Source organism: Hirundo rustica, chromosome 8 (assembly GCF_015227805.2).
Source record: "Hirundo rustica isolate bHirRus1 chromosome 8, bHirRus1.pri.v3, whole genome shotgun sequence".
In the NCBI taxonomy this organism is placed as follows: domain Eukaryota; kingdom Metazoa; phylum Chordata; class Aves; order Passeriformes; family Hirundinidae; genus Hirundo; species Hirundo rustica.
The window spans coordinates 24789695-24815887 of NC_053457.1; the positions used below are offsets into that span (position 1 = coordinate 24789695).

The 26193-nt window shown below is 40.5% G+C and overlaps 1 protein-coding gene across 4 annotated transcripts in view; it reads left to right on the top strand.

Annotated features, from left to right (window-relative positions):
* SORCS3 (sortilin related VPS10 domain containing receptor 3) overlaps positions 1–26193 on the top strand; it is a 275376-nt gene that overhangs the window by 165061 nt on the left and 84122 nt on the right. For all 4 annotated transcript variants that reach the window (XM_040071470.2, XM_040071471.2, XM_040071473.2 and 1 more), the window contains one exon: positions 8242–8315. In XM_040071470.2, coding sequence (XP_039927404.1) covers positions 8242–8315 — 74 coding nt within the window. The remainder of the gene's footprint in view (positions 1–8241; positions 8316–26193) is intronic.

Below are 26193 nucleotides of genomic sequence, written 5' to 3' on the forward strand. Positions count from 1 at the left end.
GCTGTTCTAAATGCAGTTTCAAAACCTATTCATTAATGCCCATGGATCCACTTGCAGAAATGTTTTTTCCGCATAAAGAAATAAATCAGAAAAATCTTATATGAATTTAGAAGGTGGTTTGGTGGGTGAATTCTATTTCTTCCACTAATCTGAAAAAATCCCTCTGCCATTAAATCCTGGTCTGTATAATATAGAGGTTAATCTACAGATAGTGCCACAGGGTTTGTAAAGGAAGGAAGAGAGGAACAGCCAAGCATGTGATTGTAGCTTTATATCCCACTTTGGCTAATGTCTCAGCCCCTCTTGCTTTGTCCCTCGTAGTCTTATGCTCAATAAACATGAAAGATTAGTCTGTAATAGCAACGAATGTACCCAGATGCTTGCACTGTAATTAAAGGCATATATCACACAATAAAGCGCATTTGAATGAAAAATCTTCCCATTAGACATGTGGTTCACATTTATTTCCCCTTATTGTTAAAGTTCTGGAGTATAACCATTGATGGAATGTAAGGAGGGACTTCTAAAGGGCTGCAGTGTGAAGCCCCCAGGAGAAAAGGGAATTTTCCCTTTGGGCTGGGAGGGCACAGAGCTCCTCGGTACAGGCTGACCTTCACAGCAGCAGTGGCTTCATCCACGGGGTTGGTGGATCCAATTAGCACAGGCCTCAGACCCAGCGCTGCCTAATGGTTTTTAAGCTGAATGAACTGGTCTAGGGGACCAGCCTGACTTTGAGGCAGAAAAACCAGCAGCCATTAGAGGTGATTCAGTATTTTGTGAATGTTATAGAGCTGATCTGAGGGAAAAAGGAATGAAGCAGCCTCTGCGGACAACAGGAGCAACCTGAGACCTCCCTCTGCCTCTGGCTGAGCCTATTGGATGCCAATGGAAAAAATATGGGTAAAGGTAACTCCTGGTACACCTTGTAGCCTCTGGTAGCAGGAGGCAGTTCTGCCACCTCCATCCCATTCTGCTCTCTTCATGGTCCCAGTACTGTTCCCTTGTTCCTCTTCCCTGCTTTGGTCCTCCCTCAGACTTTATGGCTGATTTTGAAATGGTTAAAATATCATGGAGAAAGGAATTAATAAGCAATTAGAAAAGTTAGCCTTCCCTCAAAATGGCATTTCTATTTTTAGTACCTTTTGTGAGTTGATAAAGCTACATTCTTTAGAAGTGATTGAAATGTGATTTGATTGACCAAACTGAAGAAGATTTTTCTTCAGATTTTTGGTTTAAGAAAAAAAAAAAACAACAGAAGTAATATTTTTTATCTTGGTTCTGCACCACTCTAGCATTTCTGGAGGTGGGGGAAAAGCACAACAAAAAGAGAGCTTGTTTTTCACCCAGGGTTAAGACATACCTTAAGCTCTTTGTGATACTCCTTTCTGACCCTGCTCCTGTTGCAGCTGTATCTGGACTTCTTTTTCCACTAGAAACGAGTCATGCAGTAGAAAAGCAAAAGATGCTCTGCCTGTAGCAGAAATACCACATTTTTGGCTGAGTATGCTTGGTGCCAATAAGGCTTAAGAAAAACTGAATTATGAAAGTTTTTTAAATAGACTTATTTTTTCACCAGTTTAATCCCCTTTTTCTTTTTCTTGGAGATGTAATATTTTTCTTAAAACGCAGAAAAAAACCTTCCCAGCTTCTGAAACCTTTACTTTTTTTCCCCTCTCTGTATGGGACAGATGACAAAAATGTATTTAGTATTTAATTTCTGTTTTGACCAGTTTTCAAAATAGCCTGTTTCTAGTTTCCTGTTTAGTATACAACATCTGTAGGGAACTGAGCAGCTCTGGTGAGTCTCAGACATGCTTTAGTCTGGGCATATTCTCCTTCCATGTCTAAGACAATCTGGCTGTACAATGCTCTTGATGCAGCTTTTAATCACCTGGAAAGGAAATCAAAGTAAAGAGATAAACTGGTCCATTTGTTTTCATTACAGTAACTAGTTTTTACTACTTTGTGTAAACAAAGACCATAAATTTGGTGCTGGTAGACTTCTTTCTACTAAGTTCTGTCCCACCAGCTGTTGCACAAATCTTTTGGCTCGAGAAGTAAGATTTATTTTTAGCTTCTTTAGTGTGGAGCTGTTGAGGGTACCTTACCTGAATCCTGGTTTCCAGGCCGCCTGTGACAGGAGAAGAAAAGGATAACCTTTTTTTTTTTTTTTTTTTTTTCCCCCCATTATTTAAGGGTCCAGAAGCACTTCCAGGTTTCAGCTCTCGGTACCACTGGAGCTCTGCCATGCAAGGTGGCAAGGATAGGTGTTTCCCTCGGAGGAGTTGGAAGAACAAGCACAGGCAGTTTTTGAGCTGGTTATCAGCTTGAAGGTGACATTAGCCTTTGTGTCCCTGTTGGTAACTCTTGACACTCCAGAGGTGTTTCACTAAGGCCCAGACTGAGGGGAATAGTGCAACAGGAGAAAGAGAAGAATATCCTGAATCTTTCTTTGAATGCAGCCTTTTCTGCTGTGGGTAATAAAGCCACTTCCATGCTGAGGGTTGCTCCTGACCTGGTTTCGGCCGCACAACTGAAGTATTTTAGACCTGAATCCTGTACCTAAAAAGATGAAAATAACATATTCTGCCCCCAGGACAGCCTGAGAAAGGGGTTTCCATGGACCTCACGGTTTAAACATTGCACTGATACTGTGAAAGAGAGAGGTGAACATCTGTCCTCAAGAAAGCAGGGATGGAAGAGGTGATAAAGAAGTAGGGCGTGTTTCTGGGATACCAATAGCTGTCTTCATGGCTGGACTGAATCTATCCTATGTTCAACTGGCCGTTATCAGACATGGCTTATCTGTTCTGTATGCTAGAGACTGAAAAATGTTGTGAATTTTTCCCCCAGTTCATTTTCCTTCTAGGAATGACCTTTCTGAAATATTAATGATGACACTCTCCTTCTTTTGCAATTTCGTCTGTAACACGGAAGTGTAGAGAAAAGATACAACTTGGAATTTTCTGAGAATTTGCAACTTTTTCTGAGCCTTCAATTTTTTCTAGTGTTAATGGGTTTTTTTCCTTCTGTAGAGAAAATTTAAGACCCTGCAACAGTCTTTCTTCTCTGAGTTATCCTTTGCATGCAGTCCAATTTTCTACAAAAATGTTGACCTAATTTTATTTTTCTTCTGCCCTGGTTTGAGTTTTTGGCAGGAACCCTCCACACATCTGGTGGATTTTTCCCACCAGTTCTGACTGAGAAGGTGTCAGTTTGCTTTGTGCTTTTCTGGGATCAGAGCCATTTTTTCATGTAAGCAATCTGAGCTACTGCTTGGGATCCTGCTCTTCTGAGGCCAAGCAGGCCAGGATAATCTGACTCTCCTCTTCCATAATGTGCCAGCTGCTGCCAAGTTATTACCACTAGACCTGCTCTTACCCTGAGCATTTGTTTTGGATGCATCTTTCCATCATCAGCTGTATGTATTTTCTGAAGGAAGTATAATTTTTTGTGTAATAAATGCATTGTTCCTCTAAACGCATGTAGTTCAGCTGATCTTCATCACTTTATCTGACGTTATTTGCACTCTTGCATGGCTGGCAAGCAGAAAACTGTGGAGAGTTTCACCAGATGTTTTCTCAGGCCAATAAACCTGATTTCATAGCCACAAATAATATTTGATTTTATTTGCTTATAGGCTTTTATGTATGTTCCTGGTGCCCTTCTTGTGTGTGTATACATGGAAGTCTATGAATACCAAAGCTCTGTGAATTTCTTTAGTCTGTTTTCTATTGCTTTTCAGTCTATAAGTGACATCTGTACATGCCTCTTGCAGTGATGGAGAGTACCCAGGCTATTGTATGCTTGGTTTTTCTTGGGCTTGCCTTCAGTTTTCATTCTTCTGTGTGCTTCCCCTGTGAAGACCAAGCAGGTCAGCCTGGGAACAGGGAGCAGATCATGGAATTCATCTCAACCAGATCATGTGGGGTCATCTCCTTCTGCACTAGTCACTGTGAGATTTTTTAGTGTCTGTCAGGAGAGCTGGAAGATTCTAAGGCTTGAAAAATGAGCAGTTTTAGAAGTGTCCTGACTATTTAAAAAGGAGCCTTGGTGACTAGCTTGGACGTGGGTAACTAACATCAGGGGGTTGAACCTGTCCCTGTGTTTCCTTCATTGGTCGTTCTTCTCCCTTCTCTCCACAAGTGGAATTGAAGCAGGCCAGTTTCTTATGTGGTTCCAGTTCTGAGAAGCTTTACTTCTCCAGGAAAACCATCCTTTTTTTTTTTTTTTTTTTTCTTTTTTTCTTTTTTTTTTTTTTCTTTTTTCCCCTAGCTCTCATTGGTAAAATAAACAAAGCAAACAAAACACCCAAACCAAATTACCCACAACCCTGAACAAGATCTTCCAAGCCAGCCAACATGAAGTGTCACCCTGAGAGTTTGTACTGGAGAATTGCAGCAATATTTTTCATATGCAACACTGTGCATGCATGTATGTGTTCTTTACAGTTCTGGAGTTCTGAATGTGTTTCTGGCATGTTGCTTGTGTTTGTGGCACAGAATCTGACACCAGGGATAAAGCTCCTTCTTTAAGGGGCTTGCTAATTCACTTGGAAAAAACGCTGGTGTGAAATAAAATGTTGCCACTGTTTTTAGGGTTTGAAGATAAAGCATTCTGCCTGTGGTATGTAGAATCCTTATGATTCAGATTTGTGCTGAGCAGAACAAGCAGGAGTTAAGGTCTGGGCTGTAGTGAAACGAAGTTGTGTTTCACTGGGTCTGCCAACAACTTTCCTTGCACAGATTGTGTTCTTGTGGAGCTGCAGGGCTGTGTTGGTGGATGTGATATGTTTGGTGCTACAGTCCTTGAGTGGGGAGTGTCATGATGCTGTTTAGATAAATATTTGCCATTTATCTTTTTGATGACACAGCCCTTCCTATTTTAAGTGATTAAGTCTGACTAGGCTCCTGGGTAGAGGCAGAGTCAGATCCACTGCTTGCCACTCTTTAACTGCATCAAGAGACAAGACCAGCCCAAACAAACCTAAAGACCCATAATAGTTTTAAGTTTTCAGTCATCAGAGTAAGTCAAATAACAGAAGGAGGTGGCAGAAAGTCCATACCCTCACAATTCCACCCCCATGGTATGCTGGAGTCCACTCCTCTTGAACCAATGTGTTGGAGTTCTCCAGGAGGTGGAAATGCCAGAGATTACTTGTCACTAAAGAGCCAGAGCAGAGCTTTAAAATGGGAAAATCTTGGCACCTTACCTACATTTTTTTTCTCCTTTGCTTAGTATTCATCCTTAAGACAAATTAATTTCTATTGAAATCTGCTGTACTTGCCACTAAATTTGTTTTCTTTTCTAAAGCTTGTCTTCTCCCATGGAGGGAGATAAACAAAAAGTATATGTATATATTCAATTTTAATGCATACTAGAAATCACTTTTTTGTATGTTTTATTTATTTATTCAACACTTACCTTTGTATTTGCATCTGTAAATAATACTATAAAACTGAACTGGGACAGACAGGCCTTTTAGGGATTTGTTCTGTCATACAGCTTTAAGACTCAAGTCATCTGGTTAAAATTTGAAGTGGATGCCCAGAAAAAGTAGTGAATAATAAATAAAAATAATTGAAATGAATAATATCCTCTTTATCTGAAATCACATAAAGTTCAGTTTAATCCTTCTGACATCAGTCAGTCTGAGCTTTAATAGAGAAAAGAAAGCAAAAAAATAAAAAACTCAGACCAATAGCTGGTCTCTGTTTTTTAACTTGATACGGAGCAGGATGCTCCCTGAAAGAGACACTGGGAGACATGAGTGGTTGAAAGAGATTGTGCTTCATGTCACTGAGCTTTCTGTAGCTACTGCTGTTATGCTGTTGCAGAAGAAAAGGAAATGCCAGGGGCAAAAGATAAAAGAGAATCGAAGGAAATGGCTGTATGTTGCTAATCCTTTCCTCTTATGGTGAGAATGGTTAATCCATTGCAGAATACAATCAGGATGCTAAACCCACTTGGACTTGATTGTGAGCATGACTTAACTGGGATTAAGTTGCCTGAAGCCTGGATAACTTCCACCTGTAGTCAGGACATACAAAGGATAACCAAATTATTTGATGCAACTCAGTCAGTGCTGAGGTCCTTGTATATGTAAACCATGTTCAGTGACTCAAGGAATATCCCTGGCAAGAGCTGTGCTAAAGTCAGGGCAGAATCGTAGAATTCTGTAGAATTTTGACTTTGGAGTGTGGATTCTCTGTTATTGTTTCTAAAAACCTGTGTCTTCTCAGAATTTGTTATCTTAATATTGATGCTGACTTCATAAGCCTAATCTTGAATTTGGACAAGGAATTTTCTTTTCCTGGCTCCTTTAATTAAAAAAGACAAGTGATGCTTTGTTGCTTTATTTTGTATTGACACAGAATTCCTTTTGGGGCAGAGGAATCTTGTATTTTTTTAGACAATCATCTGAAAAGCAGAGGAAATCTGGCTATTGTGGACTTTTAGTGCAGTGTTACCCTATCTAGAGACAGTACTAAAGATGGCTAGATTAGAATATGCAGATGTTATCTGACCTTGTGAAGAACATGGGGCAGAAAATCCTTCCTAATATTTCTTACAACAAGCTCAGTGATGTTGGCTGAAATTTACATAATTAGAGTCCTTTTTGACATGAAGATTGAAGGATGACTGCTTCCATATCTTTCCTCTGTATGTGTTTTACTGGCAGCTTGAGCTGTTACTGGCCAAACTGGCATTCCTGTTGGCATAAATGCAAAGGTCTGATTCTTTTGTCTTTGCACATATCAGTTGCACTAGATACTTGATGGAGTCTGAATTTCATTTTCTGATTTTCTTTTACAATGTTTTGGTTGTGTAGTTGAGTACAAACATAGCAATAATTAATTGACTGCCTCAGGCTTTGGACACTGCTCAAACAGCCCTTTCCAATCATCTTTCTAAATTGATCTATGGTCCAGCTCTGATGTGGCTGCTGCATCTCTGTGGTCAAAGATACAGCCCGTTCAAGAAACGTTAATATTCGGTGTGAGCACGTGTGGTTTATCTTCTCAGTCACACACAGCCATCCATCACAGTGGTGCCACAGGACACAGCACTAGGTTGTGAACCCTAACAATCTAAACATGAACCTGCCTCCAGTTTTCAAATCCAGTTACTCAAATCAAATGCTGTGCAGAATCTCATGTGCTCAAATGATATGGTTTTCCCATTAAGGACTTACATTTGGCTATTGCAAATGTTTAAGTTTTTCAATTCTGTTATCTACCTCCTTCGCTGGCAGTCAACCCTTGTTTTGTTAGGCCAAAATTTATATCGGATAAAATTTATTTGAAATCCTGATCAAAATGCTGCCTGATATTTACTTCTCTGTGATCTAGTGGTAAAGCATAGTAGTTATTTCTCAAAGCATACTTTTTTCTCTGAAGGACTGAGTTTGTTCACAGTTGGAGAAAAGGAGCTTACACATGTTTTGATTGTGAGAGGATGCATTGTGGGTAAAGGAAATAATTACATGGAGAATGGTGCTTGTGGTACTAAGCAGAGTATATATGAAGCAAACATATGTCTGAAACTCAGAGTGGAGTTGCACAGAAATTTGGTTACCCTACAGCCGTGTCGTTTCTTAACCAGAAAGACTCAAACAGACCATTATATTGAAAACTTGGCTTCCAGAATGAGTCATGTCACTACCTTTGGAGTTTAACTGAGGAGCAGATTGATTTCTAACTTATCTAAAAATTTAGACCTTGTTCTGAATATTAGAAAATATAAATTAGGAGCAACTTACTTTACAGAAGAGATCTGATTCCCTCCATAAAAACAAATCACGGCATGACCTTGAGTATAGAGTCACAACCACATCAGAGTCATGTTGACTAATCTGATTTGTCTCTCATTCCATTTGATACTAGGAACTCACACATCACCTGGAAAAAGTAGCCAGGGGGATGGTCAACTTTGTTATATGGCAGTCAAAGTGAATGTGTTGACAGATGAAATTCAGAAGCACAAAGTTGTTTGACAAGGTTTGGGAAGACACAACCTGTTTTTGATTCTCAGGAGCCCAGTCTGGTTTAAGAGTAAAGGGAAGATGTTGCCTTGTTAGCCTCCCCTGGCAGTGAGGGTGATCGATAATTGTGTATAACTATTGTGAACTATCTATTCATTTTCTTTAATCTGAGCTGATTTTAATACTTCATCTAGCAACAGTCTTTCTTCTTTTTCCTCAAAATTTATACTTCCTCTCTCTCTCTCTCTGTCTTCCAGCTGTACAGCTCCATGGACTTTGGAAGAAAATGGCAGCTCATGCACGAGCGGGTCACACCAAACAGGTTTTACTGGTGAGTTAGGGCCACTGGCTTGGCTTGCTTTGGGTGGGTCATGGAGAGGAGAAGGGCAACTCACTTGAAGGGATTGGTTACTTTACCTGAACGTGAAATATACCCTTCATTTTGTTCATCATCATTGCTGTAAATTCAGTCCATAGCACAACTTGCAGTGCAATAGTCTCCGTGTTTGTATCACTTGTCTGATAAAACCCGGTGTCTTTTACAGCGAAATCAAAGTCTTTTGATAATTGCAGAACTCCTGCTTCTTCTTTATACACCTGCTTAGAGTACCACAGAGGAGCTGCCCAGTGCTTCAGTGACAAGCCTGTGACCATTAGACTTCCTATTTTTCAGCCCTTCAGAGAGATACTTTAGCCTAGAACACAGCCTTTGTGCAGAGCCAGCCACTCTGACCAGCCTCTTTATGCAATCCTGGTGAGGAAGGATGATTCACTCTGCTTTAAATCACTCTCTGAGGAGCCAGTTTCATTATAGTGACTAGTGAAAGCCCAAGATCTGCAGTTTGCTAAAAATCTGCTTTGTGACTCAATTCCTTCTCATTTCTCAAGTGTCAACCTCTTAAATTGGAAGAGTTTCTTAAAATCAGATGCTGAAACAAATTTAGTTCCTATCTCCAGGCTCAGCCATCTCAGATACCTCTTTTCCAAACTTCTCTGCACCATGTGAAGGCTCAAGAATTGACTTCTAGAGAGAAAAAGAAAAGTGTATTTCTTCTGTCATTGAATTTAAGATTTGGGGCTTGGATCAGATTTTTAATGCTGTACTTACTATATGCCAGATGATGGGGTGTGTGTGAATGGGTAGAAGTGCTGATTTACAGAATCTGCATGGCTAAAAGAAGTCCATAAGACCAAAAAGGATTGTAATATTAAGAAACCAGAGGGTCACATTTTGGATGGTTAAAAATAAAAAGAACTTGGAAAACTTTAAAGTTGACTCCCAATTACAAAGCGTGATATATATTTGTATCTATATATTTTAGAGTCAAATTCACGTAGAAATGTTTGCACCTCATTGAAAGCCCCTGGAGTCCAGGCACAAAATATCTATATATTATATTTTCAGTATTTCCACACCTTGCAGTGGAGGTAGAGTCCTCATTTTAAATAATCTACACCCTTTTGCAAGTCTCTCTAAACATATTTAGACTCCAGCATTTAAAATGTGGCTTTTTGGCACCAGGTCTAGAGATTTCTCTTAGTGTGCCTGAGGAATTTGAACAGTGTGAGAAGGTTTTGAACACTGAGGAAAGGAAGTTTTAAGGCTCCTAAGTCACACAGAACTGCAAAATATATCAAAGATCTAGAATCTTCTCTGTCCATGTAACTGTTCCCCAATTCCATGATGTAGGAAAGGAGGTTGTTATTGTCTCCTGGTGGCAGGTGGATGATTGACCTAACTATCAAAAATCCTTTGATCTCAGTATTCATGCTGGGTGCCTGTGACGAAGGCGAGTGTAGATCCTCTCCAGGTATATCCTTCTGTAGAACAGAGTAGCTGGTCCTTGGAATAATTTTACCCTATCCTTCAAATAATACAAGTGAGCTCAGTGGAGCGGCTTTCTTAGGGGATAAAGTGTGAGGGCTAAGATGACTTGGGAGCAAAGCAGAACCTCTTTTTGAAAGACAGGTTGTGATGTTGTGCCTTATTTTCTGCTTTCATATAATAATGGTTAATGGAAATTGCCTGTTTGTCCATTTGACACCCAAATGTGTGTCGTTTTCCAGTCTGCCTCATTTTTCATTGTCTTTTGGCTGCACAGTTTGAACACTGTTTTTTTGCAGTTCATTAGGCAATGTCTCTGTTTCAGGTGCCTTTTTCTCTTAGGAAATGTACAAGTCTTCTATAGTTAAAACTCATAAGACATAGACTTAGGAATCTTTATTCCACTCAGAAACAGCAGAGTCCCATGGAGAATAAGCTTCCCAAGAGAGTGAATTAGGTTTTTCCCAGAGTGTGAGGGATTTGAAACAATCCATAGTGCAGGAATCAGAGGTATTGAAACTGTGCAATGTAATAACTCTCCTTAGCTGATTTATTTCACTTTTTCCTTTCTTTCCTTTTAAAGCTGCAAACTGTGATGGCTTAAAAACTCTGGCTTGTAAGATCTGTACATGAAAAAATGCAAAAAAATAACATTTTAGCCTCAGAATTTTGTTGATTTCTTTTTCTTGCACTACGAAAGAGAGAGAAAAGTGGGTAAATCTGTGAGTTTCAGAGGGATGTAAGCCACTATTCTGTGAAGCTCATAGAATCATAGAATAGTATAGGTTGGAAAATACCCTAAAGATCGTCTAAATCCAACTTCCCTGCCAGGGTCAAGGGCACCTTCCACTAGACCAGGTTGCTGTATCCAGCCTGGCCTTGAGCACTTCCTCGAAAGGGACATCTGCAGCTTCTCTGGGTTCCAACTGTTCATGGGACATCTCTCATCAGTTCCTGAGCCTGCTCAAAGTTTGTGCATGAGCTGAGATTCACCCCTGGGCTACTCATAGTTATAAAAAAACCCCTAGGATTTGAGTTCTCTACTTTGGTAGTAGTGATTCATTTGTTAACTACACCCACTGATGGCAGTGGCAGAGCTTGAACAGAATGCATTTCTTGATGTGTGTACAGGCATCCAGATTTGGCTCCCACGTGCCTTGGCCTCAGATTTTAATAACTTAGGATCCTGTAAGACTGGAAATAGGGAGTTTACGCTAATGTGATACAGAAATTCCAAAATCACTCAAGATAACTGGAACTAGCATGGGCGCAAAGTTTGTTAAAAACCTACTCAATGTTCTTTTCTTTCAGAACACATTTCTGCAGCTCCCCCTGCGCCCTGTTCATTTTGTATCACTGTAACTTAGACACCTGTGCTGCCATGTGGAGGATATTAAAAAAAAAAATAAAGCCCGTATTTTGTACCGTAGGAATGCTGGGGAAGCTTTCCTGCCTGTAAAGCACATGGTGTGTTCTGCTGACTAAATACTGTTGCTCTTCTGACAAAACTTCGTAGGACTTGAAATGTCCTTAAGGTTTTTTACTACCTCTGCCTTTTGCTGCGGCAGCACAATGGGGCAGAGCAGGTGGGCAGGCCAGTTTGGTTACTGGAGCATTCACCAAGCACTTTGGTGGAGCACAGCTTCTCCCTGTCACCCTGGGTGACTCCAGCCGACATTGCCTTGTTACCCGCTGGGTGAGACTGGGATTGGAGAGCACCTTGCTGACTGTGGTGGGTGAAGCAGTCAAATAGAGTAATATGATGTGCTACAGCGATAGATTAAGAGCACTAGAGGGTACAAGAGAATAAAAAGACGCTTTAGTGGCATATGAAATCCTTGTATCATCTTATGGCTTAATTCCTTAAAACAGAGTTTCTCAAGGGAACCTGTGTTTTCCGTCCAGTCAGCTGTGAGTATCCCCTGTCCATCTGTCTTTGGAGGCGCTGCCTATGTTTGCTGAGCAGACATGAGGACACTGAGGATCACCATCCTGAGCAGAGCACAGCACTAAATTCCTCTGGACACCAGCGCCCTTTCTTAGGGTCTCCCCAGGTCCCCAGGCTTTTCTATTTGGAGGATATATTCCTGTTTCCTACCTTCCATCAGTACTGAGAAATATCAAATGGTGGATGTGGAACCATTTTCTTCTTCTTCTTTTTTTTTTTTTTTTTTTGGCAGTTACAGCTAGACATTTCACTTCTCTCATGTTTTCTGATGCCTCTGGGGACACTTGGAGCCCTGAAGTCAGTGTGCAGCACAAGTCTAATTGGTAAAAGCCACTGCAATACACACTAGTGATGAAAGTTTGACAAAAGACCAACAAGTCAGGAAAGGAGAGGCTGGGAGGAGGAAGACAGGACATGAACTAGCATGGATTCAATGAGCAGCATTTTTATTTGCAACTAGTAAAAATCAGGTGTATCAAGCAGTTCTCAAATACACTACTGATTCAAATACTACTGATTCCCTCAACAAATCTCCCCAGAATTTTATTTTTTCCCTTCTCTTCCCATGATAATCAACTAGATTTCTGTGGGGTTTGTTTGTTTGTGGTTTTTGTTGTTTGTTTGTTTGTTTGTTTGTTTGTTTTTACCTATGAATGCCACCCACGCTCACTTTGATCTTGGAGGGTTAAAAATTGTGAGAAGAGAACACTTCCACTGAAAGAAAGAAAGAGGCTGTGTGTCCACTAACTTATGTTTTGGAGTTAAATGTTTTCTGTCACAGTTGTTTGAGGAATGAGACGACTAATTTTGTCTTCTGAGGGCAAGGTTTTCAGTCTTTTTTGTGATTTTGGATAAGTGAAGGTGATAAAATGTATCAGCCAGTGTACTTACTTTGGTTTGCAGCCTGAATTTCAGGATGACTGTAGTGGAAGCTAGTTTGGATATCTGAGAGTAATGTGGCAGAGGTTAAGGAGTTTACCTCAGTGTTTTTAGAGGTTATTAGGGTTTGTATCTCCCTTCACACAGATGTTTGTGTCTGTTTTTATTTCTTCATCGTTGTGACAGCAGTGATGTTTCCTAATTCCAGTGCCAGTTTTGGTCCAGGAAGACTGTTTCAGCAGCAGTTCCCGTAGTGACCTTTGGATACAGCTGACATTACCTTTACTTGCCTAGTTTGCCAGCAGAGAGATGGTTAGTCAAATATGTGCCTGCCTCTCCTGTAAATCCCACTAATCATTAACTACCAGATGGTGTCATTGCACAGTGCTGGGGAAACATCGCCTGATTTTTTACAGCCAAGTTTAGTGTTAAGAAAACATAGCCTTGTAAATGTCAAATTGACTCTTAAATAATCCTACATTGGAGTTTTTCAGAACTAAAACCATACCATACATGGAGCTATGGATAAAAGGAATGACTCCAGTTTGGCATCCATGGATGACACCTACGAGCATCACCCAGGCATGTACCCAGTGCCTACTGCTGGAGCCTCCCTTGGGCTAATGACTCATTTGGCTCTGGTAAGGGACTTGCTTCCCATGCCCCGTGGGCAGGAACATCAGGGGAAGGTTTTTCTTCTGGAAAGTAAAGCTGACATAAATCTGGAATGTGTTACTCAAGCCACCACAACCAAGAACTGTACTAAGCTGAGGACAACATTTTCAAACTCTAGCCTCAAGCTCTGTAATAAGAGTTCAGGAGAGATGAAACTTTCTCGTAAATTCTTCCCCTATATTGGAAGATTTCCTTGCAATGTCACTTTAGTTAATTAAAAACCACAACACCGTGGTGATAATAAACCTGATCTTTTTTTCCTTTTCACTTAAAAAGGGGCAAAGTGAAACTGTGAGGCTAGGTATTCTATTTCATTTTGTGTGCCTACAATTAATGCCATCGGCACTATAGGTATTTAATGTTTCCAAATGTTAGGTTGTGGGTGACTAACTTGTGATTACACAGTAACTCAGTGACAGAGATATAAATGGAACATGGATATAGAGGTAGATACTCTTTTTCTAGCTGAAATAGTGTTTATTTTTGTTGAAGAAGTTTCAAGTCAATAAAGGCATTTTAGAATTCATGGCAACATTATCAAAATGTTTCTCTCAAAAATTAAGGGAAAGAATACAGTAAAATGGCAGCTTTTGGATGGTCTTTTTAAGTAGTCTTAAAATTTGAATAAAACTTCATTTTGCAATGTAAGAGTTAAAAAAAAAAAAAAAACACAAAAAAACCCCCAAAAACAAACAAACAAAAAAAAAAAAAAAACCACAAAAAAAACCAAACAAACAAAAAAAAAAAAACAAAAAACAAAAAAAAAAAAAACAAAACGCAAAACCCAGGGAAAGAGTGTATTTTGAAATAAAGTGTGTGGTATGTTTTCCTAAACATAATCCTATCCTGGTTTTGAACTACATATTGGTAAGTGCTCTTTCAGGGACATTGTGATAGATTTTATGGATATCTAGAAGTATAAAAATATATCTGGGAGACCTAAATGAACCTAAGAACAAGAAGATCCTTCACTTTCTGTCCCTGGGAAATGCTGCAGGACTTTTTATAGAGACTGCACAGACCCCACGAGTTCCATTAGTGCCTGTGGTCAGTGTAATGCTCAGATTACTGCTCCCCTTTCTGAGCACAGCACATGCTCTTTTTTGAACAAATTTATAAGAGATTGACAGAAATAGTTGGACCTGGGAAAGCATCTTTGTAGAAGGTGGAAAAAACCCATAGAACAATACTAGAGAAGTATTATAGACTATTTTTAGTTTACCTGGGACTAAAACCAGTGATATTTGGGGGTTTGGTGTATGTTTATGCTGACTGATGACTTTATCTTACAAAGGAAATTTGTTAGAACTAATCTCTTGTACTATGAATGTAAGCTCTAAGTCATAGGTGGTGGATGCTTTACTCTCCTTACTGCCTGCTTTTCTAGGAAAATAAGTGTTTGATTTTTTAATGAAGTCCTGTGGATGTCATGCTAATCAGGCTGCCTTGGCTCAAAGCACTTTTGTAAGGAGAAAAAAAAATACTGAAAACATTGTGTCTAGAAGGATTGTGTGAGATTGTGTGATTATGAAGGGAAATAATTTTAAATAATTTAAATTCTCCTTTAAAACCCATGAACTGCATAATGAGTGAAGCCTATGTAAGGTGCCACATGATAAAGTGTCACAATACATATGCACCTCTAATTCTGGCTGGTATCACAGCAAGAATAAGTTCTTTCAATGAAGGGTATATCCTCTGGAAGGGCAATTCTGGAATAAGTTGTCCTCTTCTTGCTTTAGAAATGCAACATATCTTGCAGAAGGAAGGATTATCCCTCTCCACTAATGTAACTGTGGATGTCCTTACATAAATACTATCAAGCTTTTAGAATTTGTGATTTTTTGTGATTTTAGTACAATTTGTGATGTTTGCAACATTTATGTCTTTAACGTTCTGTGGCTGGAAGTTAGTTTGTTTTTTTTCCTTAAGGCCTCAAAAAGAAAAGGCTGAAATATTTCTGTTCATTTGGCTTAAATCTAATGCTTACCACTATCTGTCACCTATTGCATTGTGCCAGTGCTTTCAGCCATCAAAAGCGTTTTGCTTTGGTCTCTCATCTATCAGGTTTTTTATCTCTCAGGGGCCAGTTTCTTCTCTTACCTCTCCCACTGCTAATCTTGGATAATTTTATAAACCCCACCTTCTCCATGCTCTCTTTGAGTGTCTGAAGCAGACTAAATGAACTACTAGTAATAAAGACCAGGAGTGCTTTAAGGAAGAGTTTGTTGAATATTTCTCCCAATTTGTATTGATCCCTGGAGTGGGTCCCAGTGCTGTGTCTGTCTGAGGAGCACGTGGTGGGAGGATCTGTGTTCTTCTCATGCAAGAAGGTAACAAATAAGAACAAAACCCATCAAAACAAGTAAGTCCAAACCCCATCACTGTGTTTCAAAGGCCAGTGTTGGAAGCTGAAATGCTGTACTGACAACTCGTGCAGTCTCCCTGGCCTGACTTCATCCTGGCTCTCCTGATGCATGTGAACTCAGACACAAATTAATTCCAGCCTGTCAGGAACAGTCTCAGAGTAATTCTTTGTCATACTTTGTAGGAAGAACTGCTGGAAGCCAGCCCTCTAATTAATGTATTGAATAATGCATCTCTCTGAGGTGTGTGGGGATCTCCCATACTGCCCTAGCTTGGCAAAGCTGATCAAAAGCCAGGCAGCCAGGCTAAATGTAGCATCATATTTTCTGCATTCTGGCTAGCAAGGAATAGTCTCCCACTTTTTAATTTTTATTGTTTTGGTGGGGAATTTGGGTTAGGTTTTGGCCTTTGTTCTATATCATACTAATATTCTGTATCATATCATACTAATCTCTCTGTTTCTGGGAAAATGGGTGAATTCTCAGTGTGGGGGAGAATCCCTCTGATTTTCATCTGACTGAAGAATAAACATCTGGAAATTCTTTTAAAATCACTGTTGTTTTGAGAAGTTAAGGAATGACCTTTTCAGATACTGATTATGGACATAATTTTCTGCCTATTTCATTCAGTGGCAAAACACCTACAAGCATCAGGAGTGAGCATCTTTTCTGGCTCCATCCTCCCTTTGCCCCAGACCTCTTCCCCGATGTCCCACTTGATTTTGAGAAATGCACCTTACAGCTCCTGTTTCTTTACAGCAACTAGGGCTGGAAGCATCCTTGCATTGGAGGAAGTTGCAATCTAATAGAGGATTTATCCTCAGCAAGTACATCAGCACTATCAGGGACCATTTTTACTTGAAACTAGATACATCAAAATTTTTCAGAGATATTTTTCTCAACAAGAATCAGGGAGGACCCAGGTAAATTCTAGTTCGTTTCCCTGAACTGACTTCAGCTGCTGAACTTTTAGAAATTTGCCTGGCATTAAGCCGAACAAAACCAGTTGTTTTATTTAACAGAAGTTGAGCCCATGCTGTGCAGAAAGAACAGTCTTATCATGGCGAAACAGACAAGATGTTTCTGCATTAATTTAAATGTGAACCATTTGTGTTGCTCAATAACATCCATTAAAGATAAGGAGGTCCGTTTTTATGCCTTCTGCTTATTGTAAATTAACAAACTCTCTTAAAACGTCAATTCATCAGCAGTTATATGAGGCAGAATTCATTCTCGGCAAGAGAAGAAAATGAAACTCCCATCCTTTCATTCCATGGCGTTCCCCTGGGTCTCCTCTGTAGAATGAGATGAGTTTAATTTTGCTATTGTTAAGCACAGTGAGCATGAAGCTATATCAGAATGTAAGAGCAGGAAGGAGCATCTTATTAGCTGCACTACATGTTCTTTTAAATAATGTTGATTCAGTGACTTGTGTCGTGCTGATCATATAGAGAACAAGGATGAAAAGCCAGTGAGTGATGCTGTTTCACTTGCATATTTGTAGTGAGTTAATTGGAATAGGACATAGTGGTTATCTTAGCTCTGTAATTATCTTGCAAGATGGTTGTTTTCCATTGGGCAGAAGGCAAGAAAAATGGGATGTAGACACATTTCCATGTTTAGTGGAATATCAAGAGTTCTGTAGCTGAGTTTGAGAGAGAAATATACCTGTGTCTGCCAGCAAGCACTTAGGAAATAATAAATAATACCTGTAGACTTCAGAGCTAATTTCAGTAGATCTGGGTTTTCTCACATAGGAGAAAATCCTGCTTTTTATTGAAAAAAATAAAGAAAACCAAGCCAAAAACTCTGTCAGGTTTTTGGCCAAAGGGTATAGACATATTCTTAGGTTTTGCTCCCAGTATTTTTGGTTTTCAGGTTTTGATTGAAAATCTTTGAGTGAAGGAGACATGTTCCATTACAATATTGATTTCAGAGGCAATCTGTAAGAGTGACTCCCTAAAGCCATTTCTAGATCTGCAGTAGTTTCTCCAGAATTCTATTTTTTTTTTTTTTCCTACAAATCATTAGATTTGAACAGTGTGCTGGCACTTTAGAATTTGTCTTGAGGATAGAAACCAGCAGAGTATTACTTTTCATTTGGCCTTATACTTCCTTTTCCTTTTATTGCTCCTCTGTAACAACAGGTTAAGAACTCAACAAAAAGCGGCTCTTGATTTACCTACAGCTTGACCTTACACCTTTGCCTCTTGACATGACTCCCACTGCAGCATTCTGTCCTGAGCATTCTCACTTCATCAGGGTGATGCTTTGGGGATGAGGATGCTTTGGGGTTGCTGCTGTTGTGAAGAGCTGGGAGTGTGTCTAGGGCTCAGCCCCCTGGGCAGCCTTGTCTCCTTGTTGTTTGTTCACCTGCCTACCTTAGAGCAAAGGACCCACAAAAGATCTGTGGTTTCTCTGGTCTCTCCTGCTGCAGTGTTGCTCTTTGACTGATAGAGAGCTGCATGTGACTGTCTGTTTTATTCATCTCTCCATTCTGCCCATGAGGATGCTTCTCTCTTGAATGCAAACCTGTCTTGTCATGAGACGCTTGATGATCTTCTGACCTCATGTCATTGTTGCTTTTACAAATCATAGCCACACAGACTTGCTGTTTCCACAGACACAGCCTATCTTTGGATACCTGTCTGCTGCCAGAATCCCTTTTGTTTCCTGCTTCTTTGTCTTTTCCTCCTGTGGTGTTGGGACAAATGAGCATCTCACTCTCAGCAGCTGAGTGGGATTTTTTTGGGGATAAGGAGACATGTTTATGCATTTATGCTTGCTGGTCCAGAATAAAGTAGTTTATTCTACTTTGTATTTCTCCTCCTTACCTTTCTTCTTCATTCCTTTCTTTCCCTCTCCATTTTCTGGCTGATAGCTAAAAGTCAAAGCATGAAATAAGCTATTTGTTCTCTTCAGATTAGTGTCTGAAATGCAGAAAAACAACTGTCACAAAAGGTTTGTGACACAAATCTATTTTTTTCATATTGTTTTTCCCCAAAATGCATGAAATGAACCACAAATTCATTTCCAGAATGTTAGATGTTATCCCAGGGTGATTCTTCACAATATCCTGTAACTGGGAATGCAGAGACTCATTCCTCCTTAATTAATACAATGTACAATGCTCATAGGCATGTGGGGCTCATCAGCAAATCCTATACATATTGTCTGTGCCAAGTTTCATACTGGCATCCCATCTTTGGACAATTTAAGCTTTATTTTTATCCATCTACTGCTGCATTCATTTATTAAATGATGCTCTTGCTCTGAAGCTTTTCAGAGGCACTTTATTCTGCCTAGGCCTCAGTTAATAGCTGAATCACTGAGCCTTAGCATTTTGGGCATGTCATATTTACAATTGGAAAATATTCATACAGATGAGGGCAATTAAACACACAATGAACTGATAGTGCATTATTTTAGTGTAAAACCTTTCTTGAATGGGTCATGTTTAAGATACTTCTGCTAGGAAAAAAACCCAGAGGTATGTGACAAATATTTCTTTTGAGGGAGAAGAGTAACTCCAGGGAAATCTTTGGTTACAGGACTGCCAGGCTGAGCTGAGACATCTTTGAGCATGTACTTTGCTTTTTTAAACTGATTCAAAACAGGGCTGATTCATGTTTCACGAAAAAGCAAAGCAATAATCTATGTCAATTCCCCATGTATATGACTTTCAAAGGAGGGTAGCCAAGCACTGAGAAAACATTAATTAACTGGGCTTCATAATATAGTAGGCACTAAACTAATTTTAAGCAGACGCAAAAATCCAAGAATACAGTTTTATTCTTGTTTCCTAAAGGGACTTGAAATTTAGAATAACAGAAGTGAAATTGTCCTGCGGAAAAGTGTCCCTTCCAGAAGGCGGCGAAACAGAATCAAACCCTTGTGTTGGAATGTGCTTAAAACCTGTCCACTAGAAAACTTGCAGACCTCTAAACCCCAGGAAAATCCTCTTTCTCCTCTCTATAAATGCCCTCCCCAGAGCAGCACTGTTGGTGTTGGATGCATAATGGGAGAGGGAGATGATGGTGTGTCGTGCACTCAGGCTCTGAGGGTCTTCAGGACAGTAACGCCTTAACTTGATGAGCTGGTGCTTCATTACTTCCACCATATCCTGATGCTGGTACTGTTAGAAATTAACAAAAGGAAGTGTTCTATTCAATTAGGATCAGGGATCAGCCCTCAGGACTGCCTCTGCGTAGCCTGGATCAGCTGTACCCTGATGAGTCAGGAGCAGCAGCTGCACGGGAGCAGCACATTCAGCTCCTCAGCACCAGGACTGGGGCTGCACCTGGGAGCAACCAGCAGCCAGGGCTGGCTTGGCATAGCTGGCACACTCCCTGCATGAGCCTCAGTCCCCATGAGGAGCTATTTCAAGGGCACCTCTGGGAAATTAGGATGCCACCCAGAGCACATGTCCCGCCATTGTTGTTGGCTCTTTCAAACCTTGACCAGGCTGTGAATAAGGATCTTTGGCCTTCTTCCCACAAAATTTTTCAAGTGTATTTCATGAGAATGTGGTTATATTTGTTGGGTTTTATGGTACAGGTTTGGGAAAAAATGCCGGAGGACTTTAAAGGACTAAGACCTATTAAGTGGATGAGAACTAGACACAGACTTACTTATGCATGGGTTTTGGTGTTAGGATAAAGGGGAAAGAAAACATATTAAGCGACAGCAGTTTTTCTTTTGCTAAATATACTTTAAAGACATTCCCTGTTAATTTCTGTGATGTAAAGACTCACCTTCTTTTAAGTACTGAGAAGAGAAAGAAATATTTCTCTGTGCAGCAGAGCCTGCTGCCCTGAATGGATTCTCTGGTGGTGGTTGAGCCTAAATGTCAGTTCTCTCCTCAAGGAGAGGATTGATTTGGACCTCTTTCCTCTTCTTGCTCTGGTTTATGCATGAAAGAACTGTGTGTAGCAAGTTTGTGGTTTAGGGGCCTGTGATACACTCAGTTTTCAGCTTAGACATTTGCTATTAGAGGGGATGAAGTGCAGGGAGGCAGATGCATGTATGCACATATGGAAACACATACAGATGCCATGAACACCTTAAGTTTTGTTTTCTTTGAGGTACCATGCAGAAAACCTCCTTAAAATTCATTGGGATCATTTAAAAAAAAATGGTTGGCTTTGCGGAAAAGAAATTAGCTGGGAATAAACACTTGCCAATTTTTTCCCTTATCTTGCAAGCTAAGTCTCACAACAATTACTTCTGCCGATGTCCAGAACTATAGCATCACAGAAATTAGCACTGGAAAAGATGTAGAAAGCTCCAGGGACCTAGCTAAGACAGTTCCTTACAGTATCTTCCTGCCCAGCTTTTTTCCCAAGCTTCATTTGAAATACGCTGTGCAAGGAGGTTTTGCCCATAACTCTTCGGAGACCTCATCACATCCTAACACATCCAGCAGCGCCTCCCCCGGCTCAGCCACAGAGAATGATACTGTATTTATGTGTTTAATAAACACCTTCTTTGCCCCGACAGTTCAGCATTTGTATGGCTCTTAACTGTGGTAGTTTATGGTGGGTGGTTGGCCTGGGGTTGTGTGTGGGCTGTTATGTGCCCAGAGTTAATGTCTGATTTTAGACCAATTAATACATGAATTGCCTTGACCGCCTGAAGCCAACTGCAGTTATTGATACCTAGACAAATGTGATGCAATATCAGATAGAGGAGAAGCCTGTTGGAAAAGTATTTGTCATTGAGTAAGGGTGCCATGTGGAAAACTCCAGGTCAGTTGAGTGGGAATTGAATGAATTCATTTCTGCTTCCATATATCGACATGGGCATGGCCCTCGTGTTGCTTGGATGAGTTAGAAACCTGCACTGCTTGCCTGGTACCACACATTAAGTGTCTATTCACTTCTGGAGCAGGATAGCATTAAAATTACAGCAGACTACTTGGCAACATCCACTAATTTAACTGCAGTTGCCTGCAGCAAGAGGATGAGTTTTTCCCCCTTTACATATTATTGCGCAATAAGTGTGCCTTGTTCCTTGCAGTTTCTAGCCCTTATTTATTGGACAACATCCTGCTAGGTGGTATCCATCTGTTTCCCTCTGTCTTTTTACATGGACACTTGCAATTTTCTTCAGTCTGACATCTTAGCCTGCAAAATTTTATTTTCAAGTCAGCATCTTGGGAGTCTCAATTTGTTGTAAAAGTTTTGATTTTGTTTTCAAAGCTGGTGAATGAGACTTTGACTGGCCAGAAACTAGACACACCCCTAGCATAAAGTTCAGTCCAGCAGGTTCCAGATCAAGTTTGAAAGGCTGACTCCTGTAATGGGGATTCTTGCTTTTACCTTCTTGTAAATCCCAAAGACAAATCTTGCTTACATTCACTGATACTCACTCAAACCTCCCAGACTCTTGGGTCCAGGATATAGAGGAATAGAGGGTCTCCTACTCTCAATTAATGGTTTAGGGAGCAAGGGTCAACAAAAGCAGTTGCAATTGTTCAGCTGTTTTCATTTAAGATGCTAGAGGAGCTATCTAAATGCTCCTTTTCACCTTTACATGCCAGGTGTCTGCAAAATGGGTAGAAAAAAATGCAAAATTTTTGATTCCATGTAAAGGCATTAGAGTTGGTAGGGAAAGTGGGCAGGGGTGCAGTAGGCAGGTAATCTGAAGAGTCTCTGTTTTTCTTTTTTCCTTTCTTTGCATATGTTGGCATTTTTTATTTTGAAGTATACAGCACCTTATAGGGAAACATTTCAGGAATAGTTAAAGTGCAGAATATTGTGTTTTCCTTGCCCTTTTTGCTTGCTCTCTCTCCCAGTCAGAGATGAGATATTAGCAGAGTGGCCTAGTAAATGTGCACCCATGCACAATGCTCTTCCCTCAGGATAGAGATAAGGATCTTGCCAGGATCATGTCCATCCTTCAGCTTTCAAGAGCACACTGTTCTCTTCTGAAAAGAAGGGAGGAAAGATCTTGGGAAAATCAAGAGCTACCATGAAAACAGAAAGGAAAAGCTGCAACAGAAGAGGTAACAATTCTTCCTTTTAATAGAATTCAGAGGGAATTTGAATTCTTAATTGGAAAATTACCCTGTGGCTGCTGCAATTCTGGCTGCGGGCTCCACATTTTGAAAACTGCTTTTGCAGCAGCTGAGGAACGTTTCAGCAGGAAAAACTGACCTTTCCTGTCACTACTGCCTGCATCCTCTCAGCATTTTCTCATGCGAGGGGTGATTAATGAATAGGGATGGTGGAGATGTTGATTTAGCTCAGTTCCTCACAGTGAGAGTGCCTTTTTTTACTCCCTACAGCCATCCAAGAGAGCAGCACACACGGGTGCATTTTGTGAACCTTGGTTTAAATTTTGCTGTCTGGAGTTGATATGCACAGAGCTGTGTGACCATGGGTCAGGACCTCAGGCTCCCGAGTGTTAAATACTCTTGTCTTTGTCAGCCTCTGGACAGGGTTGTTAGCTAGAGCACCATGAGAGCCTTTCCCAGCCACCCCACTCTGTGGGCTGCAGTTGGTTGCACTAGTCAGGGTGTGCTGACGTCTCTCCTCAACGTGCTTTAGTTGCTTAAATAATATTGAGCAGTGCATTCTCCAAATGTTCTTCAGACAGATAACGTGTAAGAAAATACAGGGCTGTGAAAATGTCTCTTCTGGTTTTGTTGCTGCTCCTGTGTTGCCAGACCTGAGAGGCTGTTGTAGTGAGTTCTCAAGGCTAGAGAATTACAACAGGATAAAGGAATAGCTTCAGAGTATGTGTATGTATATTTGCAGTTGTGCTTCAGGATCTGCATTTACATCTTGCTCTTTCCACTGCTGACTTTCTTGCATTCTTTGTGTAAATCTCCTCCAGACAAATGATGGGAGACCATTTACAAAAAAATACCTGAATTCAAGAGTCAGAGCAATGCAAAGCAAAGCTCTGTTCCTTGCCAGTGGGAACAGATGTGAGGTGAGGCATGAAGAAGCAGCATTGATTGGGGATCTGTTTTGCAATCAATCATTGGTATAAGAGAGCAGCTTGGTTTGAACAAAGGAAGGATGACCAATGCATCACTTTTCAGGTTTGTTGCCTGTCTGCAGATAGAGCAGCCTGTCTTGCTTTTGGGTTGCAGGACATTTTGTGAGCTTTTCAGCTTGCAGTGCACTATTTGGTGAACAGAGGAGTGCTAGGGATGTGCTGTGTGCTAGTACTTTTTTGTCATCATTGTTATTCTGAAAAGAACCATTAGGCTTGTCAAAACTAGTTAAGGGAACGAGTAGATGGCACTGGAAAGGAACTTCGAGCTAGAATGACATGTTCCAGGAGATCCCTCTCATTCCCTGGTGCACGCTCGAAAGGCACTATGAGGAGACCCACAGAACTTGTGTATGCAAATGCACAGTGGTAATGAGTATTATGGTTTTGTTGGGAAATACTTAGCTTCTTCTAATCACAGTCCCTTTTAAAGTTGATACTACTGTGGCAGACTGATGTCTCTTGTTACCTGGGCCAGGAACAGTTTTGCCCCATTGCTGCAGGGGGAGATCCAGTGCCCTTCCATCTGGAGGGGAGGGACCCAGAGGATGTCAGGGGCCCAGGTAAGCCATCTGACATTGTGGTGCCAGGATGCAGCAAATGGCTCTGAGTAGGAGTCTGGTGTCTGGCTTCCATAAAGATGGATGCCAGGAGAGTGCATTTAAGGCTGAATTTAAGTAGGAAACCTTTTGGTAAGGGCTGCAAGGCAAGTCCCTAAAGTGTTCCCAACCATTACCTCAAAATGCTGGAATTACCCCTCTGTTTCATTAAGTTGTGATGAATGGATATGATGGCAAGCATGTATGTCAGACTCTACTGGCATGTCATAGACAAGGGTGATGGTTACTGAATGACTGAAATTACAGCAGTTAGTGCTGCTCATTTGAAAAATGCAGAAAACTTCTGCTGCGGACTAGAAATGCTTTCTATATACATTGGGGACTAATACTGCAGCACATCATAATGTTTTTCACTGATATTTGAAGGAATTTCTGTGTTTCCTACTGTCACTTTTAACTGTGTCCATAGAAGATTTGATCCTGATAATTGTGTGATCACAGGAATTCAGGCTCATTCTGGCACCCTTACCACTAACAGACAGCACTTTCTTCCTTGTGGGATCACCCTGAAACCGATGGTAGCGATTAAGGAGCAGACTGTTTCTCACTGTGAGTGGAATGATGAAAGCCCTGCCTGCTCTGCTTTGTTTTGTTGTGTTGGTATCTTTTGGCCACAATTCAGAGTGCTGTGAATGGACTCGCTATCGATGTGGTGCTCCTGTTAATAAGCAATGCCAGGTTCAGTTACCGACACGGTGGGTCATAATGTAGTTGCTTTGACATTTGCAGCAGTGGATGATCTTAGCTGAACGCCAGCACATTTATATGTTTGTCATAGCTTCAGTTGCTGGTTTTTTTGTGGTATTCACAAAAATGTATCAGAGCATCTGTATTTTTTTTATTATTATTACTATTTTTAATGTTTCTGCTGTTGATGCCCCAAGGATGAGAATGGCAGAAGAATGCAATAAAAAAATGTTTTCAGAACATTAGGGAGTTCTGAATGCTGGCTAGCTCAGAGGGAAGCTATTATTTACAATCTACTGTATCAAATTCAACTCCCACCAAATTAGAAACTGATTTTTGTCATTGTCCCTTTTTAATCTAACCCTTTGGTTAACTCGAGAGAAGCAGCACCATAAATCACGTGGACATCTATGGATTTTTTTCCCCTGCCAGCCATTGCTAAGACTAAATGTTCATCTCTCAGTGATTCTTATCAGCCAGGACACTAATAATAGCATTTCTGTTCTGGCCTTGACTTTCCCTCTTCCAGGAGAAAAAGTTTCTTTTTAATGTGCTTTGAAAAATATTTTTAGGGAGTAAATAATGCATGGGAAGATTTTCTCGGGGTGCTTGAGTTCCAGGTAGTGAGATTAAAGAAACTCCTTGTGCTTCTTTTCATAATTGTCAAGGACCATGGATGGCATGGGGTCATGGTGTGAATAATGAAAGCTTTCTCACCTCGTTAAAATCCAAAATTCACTGTATGTGCGACACTGTTTTTCTTTTGAAGATGGGAAAAAGGAGGTAAAGAATAGCAAGATTTCCCAGCAAACCAGGGACAAATCAGGAAACGTAGTCTTTCATGTCTCTAATCAGCCAAATGAAACCTCCTTTTAATTTGCTTTCTGAAGTCATGAGGCTGCTGTGCCCTTGTTTTTCCTTCAGCACTAAAACAGAGCTCTGATTTTACTGGGTCTTGGGACCAGCTCTCTTTGCCACCATAGTAGTCTTGATCTCGTAGACAAGGGACAGGCAGGATCACTCTCTTGTGCCTGGGAAGGTTGGTGTAGGGCCCCTGAGCGTGGTCTGTGTGGAAATACAAAGGAGATGAGTCCTTAAAAGGTGGACACCTACATACCAGGTGTCCCAAGGTAGGCTTAAACCGGTTTTGCTTTCTTTTACCATCTTTGTCTGACTTTCAGATAATTGACTGTCCTCTCTCTCTC